General features: G+C 32.2%; 2 protein-coding genes across 3 annotated transcripts; both read right to left on the reverse strand.

Annotated features, from left to right (window-relative positions):
* Window positions 1-10: 10 nt before the first annotated feature.
* LOC108335942 (WAT1-related protein At4g19185) lies at window positions 11-7,309 on the reverse strand. Its single transcript, XM_017572175.2, has 7 exons — window positions 6,861-7,309; window positions 5,968-6,030; window positions 5,764-5,880; window positions 5,302-5,587; window positions 4,453-4,608; window positions 554-705; window positions 11-434 (listed from the first exon to the last, which is right to left on the reverse strand). The coding sequence occupies exons 1-7, from the start codon at window positions 7,064-7,066 to the stop codon at window positions 230-232; spliced, it is 1,185 nt and encodes a 394-aa protein (XP_017427664.1). The 5' UTR covers window positions 7,067-7,309; the 3' UTR covers window positions 11-229.
* Window positions 7,310-12,042: 4,733 nt separating this feature from the next.
* LOC108334550 (WAT1-related protein At4g19185) lies at window positions 12,043-17,129 on the reverse strand. 2 transcript variants are annotated; one of them, XM_017570385.2, is made up of 7 exons: window positions 16,681-17,129; window positions 15,257-15,319; window positions 15,035-15,151; window positions 14,536-14,821; window positions 13,797-13,952; window positions 12,663-12,814; window positions 12,043-12,447 (listed from the first exon to the last, which is right to left on the reverse strand). In XM_017570385.2, exons 1-7 carry the CDS (start codon window positions 16,893-16,895, stop codon window positions 12,276-12,278), a joined length of 1,161 nt encoding a protein of 386 aa, XP_017425874.1. In that variant the 5' UTR covers window positions 16,896-17,129; the 3' UTR covers window positions 12,043-12,275. The 2 variants fall into 2 exon arrangements, with proteins under 2 accessions (XP_017425874.1, XP_017425875.1); XM_017570386.2 differs by lacking the exon at window positions 16,681-17,129 and adding an exon at window positions 16,075-16,655.
* Between the last annotated feature and the right edge of the window lie 4,469 nt (window positions 17,130-21,598).

A 21,598-nucleotide genomic window follows, 5' to 3' on the forward strand; every position in this document is an offset into this window, starting at 1 on the left:
CAATTCCAGGAAGAGAAGGAATATATTCCATTTCAAAATTGCTCACCAAATTCAGATAAAACACATTGGATTTCAAAATTCCGGTATAACAATGACAGCATTGACAGTTTGTCACGGAATACAGTGGCATGATCAAATACCGATTCATCTAACAAAATTGTAACAGTAACAGAATTTTGAACCACGAGACCGATTTCTACAATTGATTGGCATTTAATAACTCATCTCCTTAATCTGATAAGGTTTTGGAGGAAAGGGAGGAGGACCCAGAGAAAGCGTGGCCTTTCTGGAGTGCAATTCTGTCGTGAACAAGTGGTTCAGAGACCCAAGAGGAAGGACTAGCTCCTCCAACTCCAAGAGATGCTCGTTTTTCTCTAAATGATGCCCAAGTAACTAAATATAGACCAGTAATGATAAAAGAACCTCCTATGATGCTGTCGTCACATGCATGTTAAAACAGAATAATAAGAAACTTCTAAATTAAATTCAAACCATCATGCACCTTCAAGGTAGAACAGAATACATCAACAACTGGAAATAAAAGGAGCTTTACCTTCCCAAGTAAATTGGACTTCCAAGGAAAATTTGGGAGAGGATGGCTGAAAACGCAGGTTGAAGCGGATTGTAAAGGGAAACCATGGCTGGCCCCAAGATTTTGTTACACCATGTAATGAGTCCATAGTTAAGGGCAGATGCAACAGTTCCCTGAACAGATAACGAAAATATATGTCAAGATCTCTACGTTAAAAAATCTACCAAAATATTTGTAAGAAGATGGGATACTTCAATCTTTTCAGCCTTTAAGAAAACACTCTCATTGCTTTTTGTTGTTGTCAGAACCATTAAAATCCACTCAAGGTTCGTCTTAGTGGATTACATGTGTCAAGAAGAGGGTCTGACACTCAGATGGTGGAAGACAGGTGTGAGCAGCTGAGTGGCCGTTCGTTTTGACGTTGGAAGGAAAACTCTAAGTTTCAGAATTTCACGCCACTCTCTGCATGCACCCTTCTTCCCCAGATTTATGAAAATTCCATTCTCTCCTCTTCTCTCTAAAAAGCTCTTACTTCTCTCTAAGAAATTCTCACCTTTTCTTCCTTCGATCACTATTCAGGCACCGTTTCTACTCCTCCGGTGTCAAGGGCTTCCGTTTGAGCCGATCGGTTTTGGGTTCTGAGTTGGTAAGTTTTTCTCTTCACTTAGTCGTGCGTTTTCTTGGACATGCAAACCAAGTTCTGGTTTCATGTGTTGATCACTCTTCTAAAATGAGAGGTTCTGATAGTGTTTTGGTTTACTTGGTTTAGTTTGGAAATTGTTGAGGTAAGGGAAGCTTATATAATTTGATTTTATGTTTGTTTGGAATGTATGTATGTTCGTTGGATTGCTGAATTAATATGAAATATAATTGTTGCTATGTTTTGACTGTATGAGGTATGAAAATTTACTATGATATGGATGTATGAAATTATGAAGATAAATGTTGAGAAATGAATTGAGATAAATAAGTCTAAGTATGAAATTTCCTATGAAAATGTATGTTCGCTACTGAATGGTCTTTGACCGTTCCGTTTTCTCGGGGACTCGCTTAGAACTAGATTCTTTCATTTGGAGGGAATTCCCGTTGATGACCGAGCGTCTAGTAAAATTTGTGTATAGGCGTTCATCCAAGGATATTCGTTCCTTGGTACTCTGATATAAATTTAAGTATATCTATATGTAGTAGAATGTTCATTCGTTCTTGAACATTAGTTAATTGATATCGTATATGTTAGGAACCTTGGTAAGAATCCTAACTATCTCCCTTACTCTCACACCTCAGTACTCTAACAGAAAGCAATTGTAAAAGAAATGACTTGTATTCACATCAAAGAATCAAGAATACAATTTGGAAACCAGGAGCTTAACCTCCCTCACCCAGTCTAAACGGGTTTGCAATTCAAGAGTAAAAACTGTCTAACTGAAAACAATAACAGAGGTCCTTTTATAGAGACCTTTTTCCCGCCCCACTTAACTGTTTACAGTTAAGTACTCTGCCTCACCTTTCGCCTCTCATAAACCCTCCAAGTCCTAACAGTATATTTATCGCTTTATTCTATAAATTAAGTTGTGCTCGGTCTTACACCAAGTGCTCGTACTATTTCATGCTAGGTCTTTCACCAGGCGCTCGTACGATTTAGTGCTAGGTCTTCCACCAAGCGCTCGTTCTCTTTTCCGTAATATATCTTGATAATAAGAGCATTCGTTTAAACTCAATAGTGTTCACTCTCTACCGTGCTCGGTCTTTGACTGACATTCGGTTTTTCTTGATGTTAAACTCATAAATAAGCTAAGTATTTATAGCGTTCGGTTTCTTCATATGATTCCTTTAAGTACTATTCTTTGAATGTCTTGTAGTGTCGGTCTCCATTGGTTTCGGCCTAGAGTCTTAGTACTCGGCCTAGGCTTTACGGAGTTCAGTCTAAACGTTCATGAGTCAGTTCATTAAATTGGCTCACCTTGTAAATAACGTTCGATTCTTTTAGTCCTAAGAAATATTATTGTAATCGGTCTCTTTCCCAAACCAATATTCACTCTCTCGGTTTTGATCCGTTTTGGAACTGGAAACCTCTCGGTCTCACTCCAAGTGTTCGGTCTTGTTCGGGGTGGAACATGTACGTTCGGTATTTTGTATCCTAAGGGATCTTCGTTCAAATTGAGGTTTAATAATGAAAGATGATAGAGTATGTTACGGATGAAACGTATTTGATTTTGAAAGAGTATTCCGAGGAGGAATATCTCATGAATGAATATTGGAATTGGTAAAGTATGAATGTGCGCATGCTAAGCTGGCGGTTCATCCTGATATTCCATGATTACTCGTTCTCACTTAGAGAAGGGTAAGTCATGCGTGGGAATGGCAGGAGGTCCTAGTCCTTATGGTTAATTTGGACAGATAGGACTAACCTCAGGTGGCAGCTGTTGAGGGTATCCCAGTTACTACATCACCCGGGTGCACGAACGTCGTAGCTACACAGAGTTTATACAGTCCGGACAGTCAAAGTCTAGTCTTAGGCTTTGCATGTATAAGTGAATGAACTAGCTCGTTTATTTTGAATTGTGTGAAATCTATGTTGATACTTGAATTGAATTACATAAGCTTACCCTATTTTCTGTCTTGTCTGTTTTGTACGATCGGTTGTCTTTCTGTTGCAATGATCATCCATGTGGATGTGAACAGAAAGAGACGAGCTGCTAGAAGAAGCGCTGGAAGAAGAAAATTCAGTGGAGGTAGAAGTTAAGACCGAACAGTAATATTATTAAAATGTGATTATTCTATTATTTTGTAAAGTTTTAACTTGCTTGTCTTTCTGTAAGGCCGTTCGGCCATAAGCGTACGTTCTCTATCTGGTAAGACTAAGCTGTAGTATTATTAAAATGTGATTATTCTCTTATATAGTTTTATACTGTATTTTTGGGATGTTACAATTGTCATCACCTTTGAGCCAAAATCAACTATACGAGATTTCAAGAAGAAAGATTTTAACATGATTTATCAAAATATGAACAGATATGTAAACTTAAGTCTTTCATAAATCGTAAAAGTTAAAGAAAAAAATAGATTGAGGAATCAATCATCAAATGCAACATGGAATAAGCATAGGACCTGTTCTTTGAAGGTGACAGTAACACCAATTAATTCACAAAAATAGTTAAAAAAACGTTTACACTAATGTTATCCAGAGAGAGAAAAGCCAAAACTAAGGTAAACTACTGCTAGAGGAGAACATTGTTAGAATTTCAAGGCACCCATAACTAACAGATAAAAGTAAATCTTTATATACTCTTGTAATTTTGAAAATCATCTGTAAGAAGATTAATGCTCCCTCTGATGACATGTAAGGAACAACCTTTCGTTCCAAGATTTTCTGATTTTCATACTACTCATAGTATACCCCAAAACTTGGACAACTTTGATTATGAACAAAGACCATTACATTACAACATTGACTCCACTTCAACAAGCGAGAATGCTTCCGCTTAACAAGCAAGCACCAGGCAATAATTGATAGCCTGTTTCGTGCTTTCTATAGAAAAAGACAAAACAAGACAGAGAAAACGTAGAAAAAGACCCCTTTTCTTTATTATTCAAATATTATCAACTCAAAACATAGGCATCTGCTAACAAAGGAAAATTCTTCCTTTTACACAGGGCAGTCCCTGCACAGTAACGAAAAACCTTCTCACCCCCCACAACAACTAACTACTTAACTGCTTCTGTTTTTAAATTTCTTTCTATAATACACTTTCTACCCCTCCATTATTTCCCTGCCTAATAAAGCCTAATGTGTTGAATGCGAGAATGCAAAAGATAAAAAAAGGGCGAAATTTGGAAGAAAACTCCAATAATTTAAAAGTATCATTAATAACCAAAAAAAGCTCTTCAGACTGGATTTGTTAAAAGTTCTAGTGACTCACAGCATACATAACAGCAAGGATTTCTGATGATGTCAAAGTCCAGTCAGTTGCCTCATAATTCATGAATAATGACACTATAACCATCAGTAAAGCTCCGAAGGAGTATGAAAATGCTGTGACCGATATATTTGCAGGATATTTTTTTAATACTGGTGCCTGAAAGCAGTTAAAGGTAACAACTTAGAAACACCAATAATTTCACATGTTAAAGAACCTAAGATCACAACAAATTAAATAGTTAAGTTTAAGAATCAGCACTACTAATTTGATCAATGAAGAAATTTGGAATAAGTAATGAGTCCATGACCTGGTGCTAATATGCATGACGAGCATGGAGAAGTCATCCAATCTAATCTAAGTAAACTTATTAAGAGTGTGTTTCAATACAGGAGGATTGAGGAGAGGGAAGGAAGAAATTATGTTATTCACAATTCAGAAAACGCTTGACCAAAAATTAGTGGACCTTACTTTGATATACCTCCAAACTCGAAGAAGATTAGGGAAGGGAACCATGTTCATAGAAAGAATTAGGAGATGCAAGAAATGTTTGCAACAGAAGCAATTATCCAAATTACAACTATCTAAGGTCTACACTCTTTATCCTAAATCATGAGACACGAAAAGAAGTTGGAATGTTGACGATTGACCAAGTATCGTAAGTTTCTTATCATTGGGATTTGAGTGGAAATGAAGATTCCTAAAAAGCAAGAGCATATAGATTCATCTCAGCCTCACAGGTGAATGCACAAAGAAGTTTGGGACTTGGTAAAAGGGTAACAGGCAACATATGTCATTGATCACTAAATTTATTCAACAGTCACCTATGCATATGACAAAAAAGGATAATACCTGAATGGCTAGAAACGCAGCCATACAAATGCAGTTCCCTATCAAGCACAGAACCCCAAGATGAAAATGGTCTAACCCGAAGTCCTGTAAACTACCAATTAGCCACCCAGATGGCTCTGGCTGACCTTTGGCACTTATTTCATTTTGTATAGCAAGATTCATATCAGCATATCCTATCAAAGCTGGACCACGATACAAAACCATCACTACAGCACCAGAAACACAGATGATGGTTCCTCCAACTTTAGCCAGACCATCATATCTGACTAAGTTCACTCTTTCTGTACTGCATGAAAAGGTTTGTACAGATAAAAATATTTCGGTGACCTGGTGTCTCTGCTTTAGTGTACTAATGTAAATATATATGAAGTAAAAGTGAGAGTGTGCAGTTATGTTTGAGTAATAGGATACAAACACATACAAATTGAAATGGATAACTGATACAGGTGAAATGAAACTGACCCCATCATCACAGCCAATATAAAGGTAAAGACTGGAATAGACGGTTGTATGGCAGCCGCATAAGTTGGATTAGTATAGCTTAAACCAATAAGAAACAAAAGCTGGTTGCCAAATATCCTGATCATGAATCAAGAATGCATCAATAAAGCACTGTATTTTTTATATATACTGGAAGTGGGAAATAAGTACTGTCAAGAGCCTAACCCAGTTAATCCAAGAAAGAAGAATGACACCAGTAGATTCTTAGTAGTGGGTGGTCGAATCTGTCTACAGTCCAACATGGTATGATCAAGATATCCATTGAATAGAAAGAAAAGGAATAATATAACAGGACATAAGAGGGAACAAAAAATTGTAGCAAGTTAAAATGTTACATCTAAAGAATGAATGTGAAGCACGGTTAAATGTACAGGTCAGGAATATATGCTGCCACATACACAAAAAAAAAAATAGTTATCATCCTCTTATGTAGCAATCATGGAACTCCGGAATTGTCCACAAACACACATTAAATGTTAAAACCATATTTTAGAATATAATTAAAACCCTCAAAACAATGCAAACGAAAGCATGAGCTATATGATAATATTACTTAAATATTAAGCACGCTCTAAATTATCAGGCCGAAAGATTCAGATATAAATGAACATGAACGGAAATTGTCATACAACTAAAGTTACCTACATTCCAAACACTCCAACGGTTTAAAAAACATACATCAGAGAAATATTTTTACAACACAGCTCAGTTCCCCTAAGCTGTATCAAGCACATGCAAACAATCAGAGTGTTGCAGACATCACCAACCCTCCAAATTGCAGAACAAACAAATGTGCTTAAGCATCCAATTCAAACCGATCTAAGTATCCAATAACCAAATGGAAATGTATCCCCAATACTCAGCTCTTTTAGAAGGTAGATCAATAACATAATAAATAAACTTAGAAAACAAAAAGGCCAAAGTGTGAGGGAGGAATCCATTTAAATCGCATCCAACAGAGGGAAACAACAGAACAAAAGGGAGCATATTCATAGGTTTTGAAAAACACTGCAAGCACATTTTTGAATAGTTGATTTGAAAGAAAAAAAGGAGCATACTTTTCACGGATATAAGCAAAGGGTGCGAGGATGGAAAGGGCAATGAGATCGCGGAATACGCAGAAGACTAACTGGTTGATACCAACATTAAGGGCCACTTTGGTGATGACATGGTAGCCACCATTGAAAAGCTGTACCATCGCCATGGACACATGGGACTTCCATATATCACCCCCCACACCCGCTCCAACTCCAACAGTCGCCATTGAAATGAATCCACACTCTGCAACAAATCCCACAACTCCTAAAACACCAAATGGAGTGGTTAGGTTCAGTTGTTCGATCGTTGAAACAGTGATGCCAACACCAAACCCGATGCTTGATGCTTAGTTCACAATCCACGACAAAAATAAATAAATAATGAATATATAAATAAGTAAACACTTCTAATTATCGATGGTGTTGGAATTTTCAGGATAGGTTAAGATCGATACACTTTCTCAAACATTGGACTTCAGGATCATCAAATTATTATCTTAGTTCATGATTTCTTCCCTTTCTAATTACTGTTTTTTTTTTTTAATTTTCGATGATGAGATACTTTTATAAACTTTCCTCTATCAATCGGTTATAAGTAAAAATATTAGTCTGAAACTTCAATTTCATAATACTTCTTATTTTATATTAATTAAACTTATTTAACTTTTAAACTTATATAAAAGCCTAATTTTTTAAACTATTATCTTTAGTTATGTTTATTAGAAATAGCGTTTAATTTAAGGACAGTTTTAAAATTATGATATTAAATTAAAGGAAATAGTTGAGATTTATTTATATTTCTATCCACTAAATTTGTTTTTCTTTTGGTAAATTTGAACTCACAGAATAAACATTAATTTTAAATAATTATTACCATCATTTTAATTATGGTATTCACACAAACTGAAACATTAATATATTTTTTAACCTGTAAGAAAATCTGTAATTTATACTAATTATGTTAGGGATCTGTAATCGGTAATAATAATCCAGAATCAAGTTAAATGTAGAATTTTAGAAAACTATATTAATAAATAGATATAGATAACTTTGGTTTGCATTGAATGATATAAATGAGGGATTTATAATTTAATGAGAAATTATATTGATAGAAACTAGTACGATGAAAATTATTTTGTAGGTTACTTTTTATTTAATCAGATTATTAATGGTATAACATTAATTAATTTGTTATTTTGGATATTAGTATTAAATTAACATGCTCGTAATCTTTTCATTTAAGGAAGATAATCATAATCTAAGTCTAATTTTTGACAAAATTGGAATTTAAATTGTATATTAATTACATGTAGAGGCTTAAAAGGGAAAGGTTGGTTGTTTATTTTGATATACCTAAAATTCAGCTCATGTTTGCAAATAGCTTTATATATACGTGTAAATATTTAAAACAAAATATTTTATAAATTTTTAAAATAAAATTTAAATAATATATAAAATATAATATAAATTAACATTTAATTTTAATTAAATTAAATTTAATAAAATAAAAATTAATTTTAAATTTAATTATATTTAACTTAATAAAATATAAATTAAAGTTTAATTTTTTTATGAATAATAGATATTTGTGAATACAAATAATATAATATTATACTTGTTTATAAACCAATATTAAAATATTATAAAGATATTTTTGTCCTACTGGTAAAACTTGCTTTTTGAAATTCTAATATTGTTTTCTAAATATAGATATACATATCATATTTCAAAATTTGTATGTAACATTCCATTAATTTACATTGACAATTTCTCTTCAAACAACATTAATAATTAAATGATCAAACACAAACATACCATTTAAAATTATAATAAGTTTGACATATTCAACAATCTTGGATAAATTGTCACCATTTCGCATTCTATAATCCATTTTCATAATTTGATGAGTTTAGATTTGAAGATATGCTGGAGGAACCCGGAAAAATGTGAGCACTTGGGTAAGCACTTTTTTCATGAATTAGTGGATCAGAGACCAAATAGGCTTCAGTAACTCCAAAAGTTTCATGTCTTTCTCTATAAGATGCCCAAGTAACTGCATAGAGACCAGCAACGATTGAAAATCACCCTATGATGCTATCATCACACATGGATCAAAAAATCAAAGCTTCTAAATACAATGTATGTATTCTTTATTATACTCTTTTTTTTTTTTTTAAGTTTTACCCTTTACAATTGATGAGTAGGTTTGTTGTGAGATGAAGTTAGGAAAGAATGCATGAAATATGTTGAGGTGGAAGGAGAGCTATACCTTCCCATGTAAATTGGCGTGCCAAGGAAAATTTGGGAAAGGAAGGCAGAAAATGCAGGTTGAAGAGGATTAAAGGGAAACAAAAGCTGGCCCCAAGATCTTAATGCTCCATGAAATGATTCCATAGCTAAGAGCAGATGTAATAGTTCCCTGAACAAATTTGTGAAATCTACATGTTAATAAACCACCAAATAATCCATTAGAAGCTGAATCAATTAAAAACTATGTAGGAACTTCTTTTCATCCCTTACAATATAAACCCTTCATTGCTCAACTTCAGTAGTTTATATACAGTGTCATGTTACTTAATTACAACTTTTATGAACACATTGTGATCTTAGTGTAAGATTCTAGAATATTTAATTCAGTAGAATTAGTAAATGATAAGGCAGATGCAGACAAATATGCATTACGATTAAGAGACGTGATGAGGTTTGAGTGGAAAGAGTTTTATTTTGGCCAATTTGGGAGATTTGAATTGAATTTATAATTGGATTATTTGATGGATTACATCTTGGAATTTGGGTTTGCTTTTTGAGATTAAATAAAAGATCTTGAAATTTACAAATTTTACTAAGTATCTTAGTAGCATATGACTTAGAGTGTTTGATAGGATATAAAGTGGTAGGATATAATGGGTTTAGGATAGAAGGAAGAGAAAATGAGAAGGCAGTTAGGAGGGAAGATTTGACAGTTAATTAGTTAATGGAAAGGGGAAGAGAGACTTTATAAATAGGGTGTGTGTTTTGTATAGGGGGATTATTCATTTGGGTATAGACTGGATATTTGTTCCAGTGGAGGGAGAATTTGGTTCCCTAAGAGGTGTGGGTGTATTGTATAGTTGAGAGGAATACAATACATATTCTTTCTTTGTTACTCTGTGTTCTTGCTTGAGTGTGAGCGTGTGGCGTTTTCTATAGGTTTCATACCAAGAAACCTAATAAATTGGTCCAACCTGCCAGATACCCTTAGTAGATGATGGCTGGATCAAAGGTTGTGGATCAAGAAGTGATCAAGAAAGGGTGGAGGCATGGAAGGAAGAGACAATACCTTGGAGAGGAGGACCAACGAACAGAAAATGAGCAGGACATAACCAAAAATGAGCATGGCAGAATGAAGAAGAAATATGCAAGAAATGCGGCAAGAAACCAGAGAACTCTTGCGAGTTCTTGGAGGAAGAGTGTGGAACCAAGAAAAAGGATTAGAAGCAGTCCAGGGTCTGTAGATGGAGATCAAGATTATGTTAACAGAGGAAAAATAGAAAGGAGAGAGGAGTTTCTTCAAGATGTCTTGAAAGGAAAGAAAGAAGGAAAGATAAGGATGAAGGTTAGGCAAGATAGTCTGCTAGACATCAAGAAATTCAAGAAACCTTCAGATGGAGGGGAAAATTCAAACAATTGGGATCGGTGAAGAAGACAAAAATTGTGATGGAGACATTGTTGGTGTTGTTGCTTAAGGAGTGGAAAAAGTTGTTGTTTTTAGGGGAGATAATAGGGTAGGTTGTGGTGTACATGTCAAAACAATGAAGGAAGGTGAAGACAGAGGAAAGAAAGCAGAATATGGTGGGAACATGGTGACTATTATGGCTGGAAATAAAGTAGAAGATGCATCTGTTTGGAGTAGGGAAAAATTCATCCAAGAATTCAAGATATGGTTGTCACAAACATATAAAACACCAGAAGACCAATGGCAGGGATATTTCTTTGCAGGACTGCAATACAACATTAAGAGGAAACAGTTTGCTCAACATGATGATGATGAAGAAATTGGATGGTCAAATCAACAAGTTTTTTCCTTTTTAGCTTCTAGGATGAACAAATCTGGACAATGAGAGGGCTTAGCCAGTGCTGCTGCTATAAAAATACAAAAAAAAAGTTTTGGGGTTGGAAGAAGAGAAAATAATTCTTGATCATTCATTAGAATTGTTAAAATCTAGGCCCATGTAAGTGGTCACCAGGCCAGAAGGCAGTATAGAACAATCATATGGTCCATAGGAATTATGGAACAGAAACAACTCTTAAAGGAATCAACAATTCTTTCATATAGACCACCATCCAAGCCTCCAAACCTGAATTGGGAGGCAGTAGCTAGTGGGTTTCCTTCATATAATAACACGATGATGAAGATGAGCCATGAGATCAAGCTTCTCGGTTCCAACCTTGAGGACAAGGTTGTTCTGTAGCGGGGTGTAATGATAGGATATAGGGTGATAAGATATAATGAATTTAAGATAGAAGGAAGAGGAAATCAGAGGATACTTGGGAAGGAAGAGTTGTTTAGCAAAAAAATATTTAAAAATAAATAAAAATTTGGCAAATTTTTCACCTATTAATGTGAATATATTGCAGTATAATTTGGAAATAGTAATATAAACATTTTTAATAATATAATAGTTAAAATAAAATATATAATACGAAGTATCTAAATATAAATAATAATAATAATATTATTATTATTGGTGATAATATACTTAATTTTTTATTTTTAATATCTTATTAACCTTTGTATTTTACGTAGTTTTTATTTTGTTTTAATTGTATTTTCGCACCTCGTTCCTATTCTCAAGAGGCAAGTCTCTGAAAAAAAAAACCGTAGTCAATCTCAAATTGTTTGAAAAAGTTTTAACATGCAAGACAAAAACATTCATATCCAGTAACAAAGTCATTTCAATAAGTGACAACAGAAAATAAAATAAAAATAGAGTAAAATTCACTAATGCTTATTTTTCTATATTTTTTTTATTAAAATATCTGTATTTTCTTTTACTTTGTATTTTTTTAGTCAAACATGAGCTTTCAATTTTTGTTTGATTTCTTATTTACTTCTGTTCATCTTATATACTTTCAACTCTTTCTCACCTTTCTAAATGAATGGCTAATTAAAGCCAATGAAACAGAACAAAACATTCAATTACTTTTACACTGCAATGAAGAGTTATCTCAGAATTGTTGACAGTTAAATTTAACAGGATATCAAAATTGGGAAGATATAAATATCATAATACACTTCACATTCCCAGTTTGTCCTCAAACAACATTTCACATTTATAATATAAAATACAAGCATACCATTTAAACAGATTTCAAAAACAAATTCAAGAATCATGAGAAAACTTTTCAAAACGCATTGCTATTGAATAACGAATCTGATGAGCTTGGCTTTGATGTTTACGCTGGAGGACCCTGAGTGTGATCATTCTGGTATTCACTTTTTTCATGAAGAAGTGGTTCAGAGATCCAAGAGCCATTAGGAGTAACTCCATAAGTTTCTTGTCTTTCTCTATAAGATGCCCAAGTAACTAAATATAGACCAGCAATGATCAAAGATCCCCCTAGGATGCTATCATCACATGGATCAAAAAACAAGAACAAGAAGAAAAGTAAGCTCCTAAAAAAAGAAAAACTTTTCTGCAGTTAGTGTGTCTGTATTGTATGTATTCTTTATACTCTTGTTTTTTAAGTTTTACCCTTTACAATTGACGAGTAGGTTTGTTGTGAGATGGTGAAGTTAGAAAAGAATGCATGAAATATGTTGAAGTGGAAGGAGAGCTATACCTTCCCAGGTAAATTGGAGTGCCAAGGAAAATTTGTGAAAGGAAGGCAGAAAATGCAGGTTGAAGAGGATTGTAAAGGGAAACCAAAGCTGGCCCCAAGATCTTAGTGCTCCATGAAATGATTCCGTAGTTAAGAGCAGATGCAATAGTTCCCTGAACAAATTTGTGAAATCTCCATGTTAATAAACCACCAAATAATCCATTGGAAGGTGAATCAATTAAAAACTATGTAGGAACTTTTTCATCCCTTAAAATAGAAACCCTTCGTTGCTCAACTTCAGTAGTTTATATCCAGTGTCATGTTACTTAACTACAACTTTCATGAACACATTGATGTGATTTAGTGTAAGAGCCTAGATTATTTAATTCAGTAGAATTAGTAAATGATAAGGCAGATGCAGACAAATATGCGTTACGATTAAGAGACGTGCTGAGGTTTTAGTGAAAAGAGTTTTATTTTGGGCAGCTTTTCTTTCAGAATAATGTATTAGGGAGATTTGAATTCAATTTATAATTTGATGGATTACATTTTGGATTTTGGTTTGCTTTTTGAGATAAAAGATCTTGAAATTTACAAATTTTACTTAGTAGCATCCCAGTCGGAGTGTTACACTTAGACTTCTGTGCTAGACTGCAAGTCATATTTGCCCTACATTTAACAACCATGCTCCACCAGCTAGAACAAATTTTTTAACACGAACATCACAGCAAAATATCCTATTCTCACCTCTAAATTATTGATACTACCATGTAGAAGCAGTGTTGTGGCTGTTGCCTATCTGTGTAGTTCATATAGATGGAAAAGGATCACACTAGTTCTTCAATTCAAATTTTCAAATTAAACTATTAAAATTGGATTATTTTTTCAAAACTAAATACCCTCCCCCTCAAGAGTATGTTGCAGAATTTGGGTGGAGGAGAATCCACATGTCATTGTCTGACTCAAGAATTTCATGATAGAATCATGAAGAACTTGATCTAATTTTTCTCCTCTTTATTTTAGACTGCTAGACATGAAAGTGGCTATATAATTATTAGCAATACAGAACTAAAGTTAGCAGAAGCAAAACAGAAATCTGTTAGTGATGTGTCATGTTATGAGAACGAAAATACATTTAAAATTCCAGTGACTCACAGCATATGCAACAGCCAGTATCTCTGATTGTGTCAAAATCCAGTCAGTTGACTCGTTAACCATGAAAAATGATGCAATCACCAACAGTGCAACTCCAAAGGCGAATGAATATGCTGTGACAGATAGATTTGATGGATACTTTTTCAATAATGGTGCCTGAAAATAATTAATGGCAAGAACTTAAACGGGCGAACACTCTCACAATTAAAATAACCAAATCTCATAATAAATCAGCTCACACAAACTACGTGATGTTAAAGATTGGTGTTTGTCGCAATAAGTAAATTCATCTGATAGAAAGTACAAAGTTATTGGTTTAATGCAAAGAATTGAAAGAAACATGTGACAGCGTTGTGATGTGGTCAAAAATCAAAGTGTGATTTATTTAGAGTGTATTCCAAATGGAGGGAAATTGGAGAAAAAGTAAGAGTTTTCTTTAAAGGGTTTTGCTTTCAGGATGAATAAATCAATATACTGCAACATATATGACCTCATCCCATTTCCCCTCTAATTTGGGATAGCTGAACACCTCAGAAGACTCAATGAGAAACCTTGTAAAGAACAACTTGATGGATGTCATCAACATTGGTGTGGAAAGGAGAATTCAAAGCAATAATAAACAGAAGCAGGAGCATGGTAATTTGATAATAGAGGAAGAAATTAACAGATATAATCAGCAGTCATCTAGTGGACTTTTATTTTAGTAGGTCTCCTTTGATGAATATAAACAAAAGGATACCTGAAGGGCTAGATAAGCAGCCATGCATATGCAGTTCCCTATCAAGAACACAACCCCAAGCTGAAAGTTATCTAATCCAATATCAAGATAACTGTTGATTAACCATACTGAAGGCTCTGGCTGGCCTCTGCCACTTGGTTTAATTTGTGTAACTTGGTTCATTTCGTTACCCCCTATCACAGCTGGACCACGATAAAAAACCATAAATATGGCTCCTGAAACACATAAAAGAGTTCCTCCAGCCTTTGCCCAACCTTCATATGTGAGCAAGTTCAGTTTTTCTATTCTGCAATATTGAATTTGCTAAGCACACATTATTTTGTGTTCTGGTCTGTGTGAACATTTTCATGAGTGTACAAATTTCTTTACTAACAATATGATTGTGCATTTCTTTCTCTTTACTAGAAAAGAAAAAGGGAATCAATGATCAATAAATAAATTTTATATTTTAATATAGACATTTGAATACTAAGAAGAAGTGGATAAGAGTGAAACTGACCCCATCATCAAAGTAAACAAAAATGTGAAGACTGGAATAGTTGGCTGTACAGCAGCAGCATAAGTTGGATTAGTATAACTTAAACCAATAAGAAACAAAAGCTGGTTGCCAAATACCCTGATGATGAATCATGGAGAAAAAAAATATTATGGTGCAATAAAATACTATACCATTCATATATCATAAAAATAAGAAATAAGTGAATATAGCAAGAATTCTTACCCGGTCAATCCAAGAATGAAGAAGGACATCAGTAGCTTCTTGGTAAGGGGTGGTCTAGTTCTTCTACAGCCAATATGGTAAAAATGTACAATTAGGATACTCACATATCAGAAATAAAGAAAATACTAACTCACAAGAGAGCACAAAAAATGTTTCAGGTTAAATTTCCACTTCTAAAGTTTGACTGTGTATCCAGTTAAATGCACAAAAACAGGTCATCATAAGACGGGTCCCTGGAACCATTATCAGTAGACAAGTATAAGTAGAACATTTCTACAATTATTGGATGATGATTATGAACCTCAAACAAGTCTAAGCCAATTGGCACACTTAAATACCAAGAATAATCTAAATTACTAGAAAGAAAAAGGTATCAGTATTCTACAGAGTACATTTTCCTAAAATTAGTATCATCAACCAACTATCACAGGTGTGTTTGGGAGCTTGCTTTAGACAAACAGGAGTTCACACTTTCCAAAGCATGAAATTAGGGAGTGTCATTTGTTAGAATTCTAAATGAGTCTAAATTAAAAATAAGAAAATAAAGCATCATACAAAGTTAAAAATTCATTAATCTATTACTTTAAGATTTTAGATAGAAAGTGACTTCAATCTCTTATCTAACCAGACTTAGATCTCTCGAAAATTGACATTAAAAGTTAATTTTACCCATTTTAATCTTTAACCATGTATGTGTGTATATATATATATATATACACGTCTCTAGCATGCGATGAAAACTTGAGAATGGTTTTATGATACTTATTTCTGCTGAAATTAAAGAATTAATTAGAAAAATGAGGGATGCAAGATTTTACCCTACACCCTTGGGTCATAATTGCTCCAATAAGTATTCATGAACCAACTTTTTCCAAAAGCTCAGCCCTTTAGAGAAAAACATACAATACATCTTTAACAATTAGGAACATGGTACTGCCCAAATTAGCATATGCTCAGTAAATGGTACCAATCGCGTATAGTTTTCTAACTGCGAATCAGAAGAAAACCACAGCCCCACATGAACGAAGCTACAAAGGTGTTTAAGGCTCAATTTCACATGATCCAACCCTATAAAGAATTGTAAAAAAATATCCAAATTTCTATCAATCAGTAAAAGTTGAGGCAAGATGCCAACGAACAACCATTCATGTCTATATGTATGAAGGAAAAAAAAGGTTAAAAAAAAGACACTTTTACTGCTTGTTTCAGATTAACTGTCATTTCAGTGTAAAGAATTTTTACAACGTTAACAAATCAGAAAATTTCGAACACTGTTTCTCCGAATACTTTCCATAAGAAAATCAATTTATTTTGAGATTGTGGAAAAAAGTTTTACACTCTCTCATAGCATGCCAATTAGATTCTTTATCTTCCAATAGAACCTAATCAGTAACAGTTGAAGGAGAAGGGGGAAAAAAGCATGCCTTTCAAGAAAAAAAGCGAGAGGAGCAAGAATAGTGAAGGCAAGGAGATCCCTGTAGAAGCAGAAAACTAGTTGGTTGACCCCAACATTAAGGGCCACTTTTGTGATTACATGGTAGCCACCATAGAATGCCTGTGACAGTGTCATGCCCATATGAGCTTTCCACGATCTACTCCTCACTGATACAACTCCCATTGATTCTAAACCTTCTGCCATTACAGTATCTCAAATGGGGTGATTGGATGTCTCCTTGAAAACGTGAGCAGAGAATGGAAGAACACCAAATTTTATGCTTTATTCCGGCTTCGAAAACAACCTCCCAAGAACAAAACAAAAAGTAGCAATCTTCAGGCTAAGCAGGGCTGAACGGTGGTTTTCATTTGATCAATTTTCTGGATTTGTGAGAGTACTACAAGTCTTATCCTAATCAATGTCGTGGATCCTACGTGTATAATTGTAATCATTATCAGTAATCTCTGTACCATCTGACAACTCATATATAAAGTAATGCTCTGTTACTTTATTTTAAGGAATATGAATACCTAGTACAATTTGCGAATAGATACTTTACACTAATAAACAATGTTTTATTAAGAATGCTAAAAGAGAATGTTATCCTAAACCAAAAACATCTGAAGTGGAAGTAGACGAATATAGAACAATATCTGCAGGTTCCTCACTCATAAAGAATCTTATTTTAATTACAGAAAACTTGTAAATTCAACCATATTTTACTAATTTAATCTGCTATTGGATTTATCAGCTTTTAGCAGCCAAAAGTCGTTGGGAGGATAAAAAGTCAAAAAAATAAAATGGTGTTATTCACCAGACACACAGATGTGATGTGTTTTGAGCATCTTTAAATAAATAATTGACTTTATTTTATTATTTAAACAAATATCAATAAACAATTAATGGTATGACAAGACGTGTAAGTTCTAAGTTATTTTCCAACAACTCCGAGGATCCTTATCCGATGATGTGGGGACGTGTAAGAAGTACGGGAAAGTATATAGTGTTTTCTTAGAACATAGCACATGTAACATGCAAACCTAATATATATTCAATAATAGTTTTCTATATAAAAAAAAATCTTTTTCAATAAAAATACTGTTTTATTTTGAATTTTAAAATATTCTTATATAAATATTGTTTTTTAGTTTTAGAAGATTCATATTTATAAACTATATTAAAGCAGTTTTTATCGATATTAGTTTTGCCAAAAACTTTCATTGAAAATGTTCTAATACACAAGATAAAAAAAAATTGAAATTTATAGGAAAGCAACATAATGAGGTTAAAAATAAAATATAAATTAAAGAGAATAATATATAGATATATATATACAACCTGTATTTATCTATTACTAATTAAATGAAAAATATAATTTAAAATTGTTTGATATGAGAGAAGTATTTTATCAAAATTAAGAAGAGTTATATAAAATTAAATAAATGCATATATAGAAGTGGAAACAAGGCTATTTTATTCTTTAAAAAAACACCTCTTTCGTTCGCAATTATTTTATTTCTGAACTAATAGTGTTCAATAACAAATCTTGAACTTTAGTTTTACGTTTTCTTACTTTATTGGAAAAAAGAATGCAAGAAAAAAATTATGTATTAATTTGTAGTCCAAAGAAAAAGCAAAGAAATTTACAATTATTGGAAAAAAGAATGAAAGAAAAAATAATGTATTATTTCCAAATTTTTCAATGGAATCTTTATTATGAAATTAGGAGAAGATACTTTAAAAAGTAGTTTATGTGATCATTAAAATTACACTAAATGATGAATTTGTCTCACCTGGCAATGTGCCAAAAAAAAATCTTTATCAGCTACTATTCACATTATTTACTTAAATAGCATCTATGTCACCATATTTATTCAAATTTCATGATTTTCAATTTTTAAAAAATTCTGTTTGATAAAAAATTATATAAATTAAGAAGTATTTTTATTATTTATAAAATTTATTTGTCTATTTTACTCTTATTAATTTTTCTCTTTTTAATTTAAATTTATCAATTATTCTTAGTATCTTAGTAAATAATATTAATGGTTTTAATGTTCTTTACAAAATTATTTCGAGGTCAAAAAATTAATTATTAGTACATTCAATAACTATATGTATATTTATGCTGTTAACTTAAATTATTAACTTAAATTATAACTTACATTTTTTTATCGATAAACATTTTTTTCACGTTGGACAACTTAAAATGTTATTATTTTTAATCATATTATTTGTACATACTATCACACTTAAAAATATATTTTTAATTCATCTTACGAGCAATTACATCACAACTAATTAAATACGTTATACCATTAAGTATTTACGAATAGTTTAACATTGATAATTTTAATTATTATATTGTTTATTTTTCATTTTAAAGATTGTATTCTTTTTTTTTTCCTTTTAATATATTTTTTTTACCAATTTACTTTCAATGAAATAAATTTTGCAAATGCCAATAGCGTGAGAACTCAGAAAATTAGTTTAAGAGCAAAAAAAAGGAAAAAAATTATGTTTAAAAGTTTAAGTTGTAAAAAATTATGTTTAAAAGTTTAAGTTGTAAAAAATTATAAAAGTGTGGAGTTTTTATTTCTTAAAACAACAATTTATGAAACTCATCTTATTTCTTTTCTGGTTTCTCTCTTCAATTATTTATTTACTTTTCATCTTTTTTTGAAGATCAAAGACAGTAAAATGTTTTTTTAAGAGTAGTATGAAAGTCCCTGATCAATTTTTTTATTTGTGTAAGTCGATTTTTTTCTTCTTTTAAGTTTCAATATGATTTGTGAATATATACAACTTCTCTTGGTTGCATGTAGTGTTTTTATGTCCAACTGAATTTTTATGGTTTTATAAGTTGAATGATATAATCAAATCATCAAATAGATGTTTTTTGGTGTAGATAGATGATCTTTTGAGTGGTGGATTGTGTAAGGTGTACTATAGTGATTATAAAAGGCTATCAAACAAGTGAGAGAAGTTAATCACTTAAATTGTTTTAAATTAACCGTTTATAATCTACAAAATATTTAAATTGTTTGGGAGTCTAATTGAATGGAACTTTGTGGTTTTTATGCTCTATATTGTTTTTGGTACGGACATGTTTTAGTTTTGTGTATTGAATGGTGATAAAACATTTGAACTATTAGCTTGTAAGAAATTGCTAAATATAATTTATGTAATGTGTTTTGAGAACATGTTAAGGTATAATTGTAATGGTATTGAGAGAGTTGGAGTATTGGGCTAGAATTGATTATAGAAAGATATGGGTAGACTAATTCTAATGAAAGTTATTTTTCTTGTAAATTTAATGTGTTGTTGTTGAAAGGTAAAATTGGTGGTATGATTACGGTGATAGAGTGTTGCTGAAGATGACAATTCCTTATGATAATTATAAGTTAAAAAATAGTGTTAGTAATTATGATATTTTTCTTTTGTATAGAGAAAATTAAGAAATTTGAGAGGAAGAAAACTTGGTATGTAATGTAAAATTATCAAGTGTAGGTGAAATTATTGGATTAGATGGGTTGAATTGTGGTTAATACTGTTAATATGAAATTGGTATGAAAGTGGTCATCGAAGAGTTGGCTTAGTAGAAACTGTAAGATCCTTGAAAATATTTGTAATTCACATATTAGATTATAAAAAAAAAGTGAATAGTAAAATGTGAATAGTAAAAAAAATAAATAAATTAATTTGTGGAAGGAATAAGTATTCCACGTTGTCTTGAGTCATAAGAGATCAGAATTCATCAAATTGTGAATAAAAAATTATTTTTGTAATAGTAAAATGAATAGTAAAAATGAATAGTAAATTTTTTTGCTATAAATAGCCAAGGGGGGGAAGGCTGAAAATTTACACCAAAAACTTAGAAAAATTTTGAGAGAAGAGAGTTGGAAGAATTTCTAGTTGCAAAGGGGTCATTCTGGAAGTTTTCGGGGAACGAGGAGATTAAGTCTGTAATAGAGGTAAGGGAAGCCACTCTTGAATCTTGAGTATACAATATTTTGCTTTTGTCTAATCCTAAGTCTTGAATATGGAATATTTTGTTTCTGGATGGTCTTGAATTTTGAATGAGAACATGCTTCTGTGATGAGACCCAAGTTTGATGGTTGTAAAACGTGATGTTGATTTTGTTATGCTAATTGTACGTTATTATTACTTAGAACATTTAGTTATTTTTTTTGCAATTTTGGAAGGATGAGAAGTTGTCTAACCGGCTCTGCTAGATTCAACTTCTTGTTTCCCCAGACCTTTTATTGTTTCTTATCTCTTTATATTGTATTTTTGGAAGGACGAGAAGTTGTCTAACCGGCTCTGCCCAGATTCAACTTCTTATTTCCCCAGACTTTTTATTTCTTATTTATTTATATTGTATTTTTGGAAGGATGAGGAGTTGTCTAACCGGCTCTACCAGATTCAACTTCTTGTTTCCCCATAAATTTTATTGTTTTATCTATTTTTTTTTATTGCATCTTTCTGGAAGGATGAGAAGTTGTCTAACCGGCTCTGCCAGATTCAACTTCTCGTTTCCCTTGAATTTTTATATTAAGATTATTTTGATGGTAGGAGAGCTAATCCTTTCTTACATATGATATTTATACATATTATAATCATGAATATGAGTTATGAACATGTTAAACTTTTGGTAATGGTAGTTATCTATTCACTTGTGTAAATTTAGTTTTCATTATTATAATTTTTCTTATTTTCGAGTTACTGTGGTAAAACATTCTTTTAATTATTTCTACCGTTGGATTTAGCTAAAATTTTAATATATGAATCCTAAGACCTATTTCTTCACTTTGACCGTTCGGATCATTAATTAAGAGTCTGTACTTGGAGAAATAAGTTCCGCATGTTTGAGTAAATTAATTACTCCTGTTATTGTGTTACTGAGT

The sequence above is a fragment of the Vigna angularis genome, chromosome 10 (assembly GCF_016808095.1).
Source record: "Vigna angularis cultivar LongXiaoDou No.4 chromosome 10, ASM1680809v1, whole genome shotgun sequence".
In the NCBI taxonomy this organism is placed as follows: Eukaryota; Viridiplantae; Streptophyta; class Magnoliopsida; order Fabales; family Fabaceae; genus Vigna; species Vigna angularis.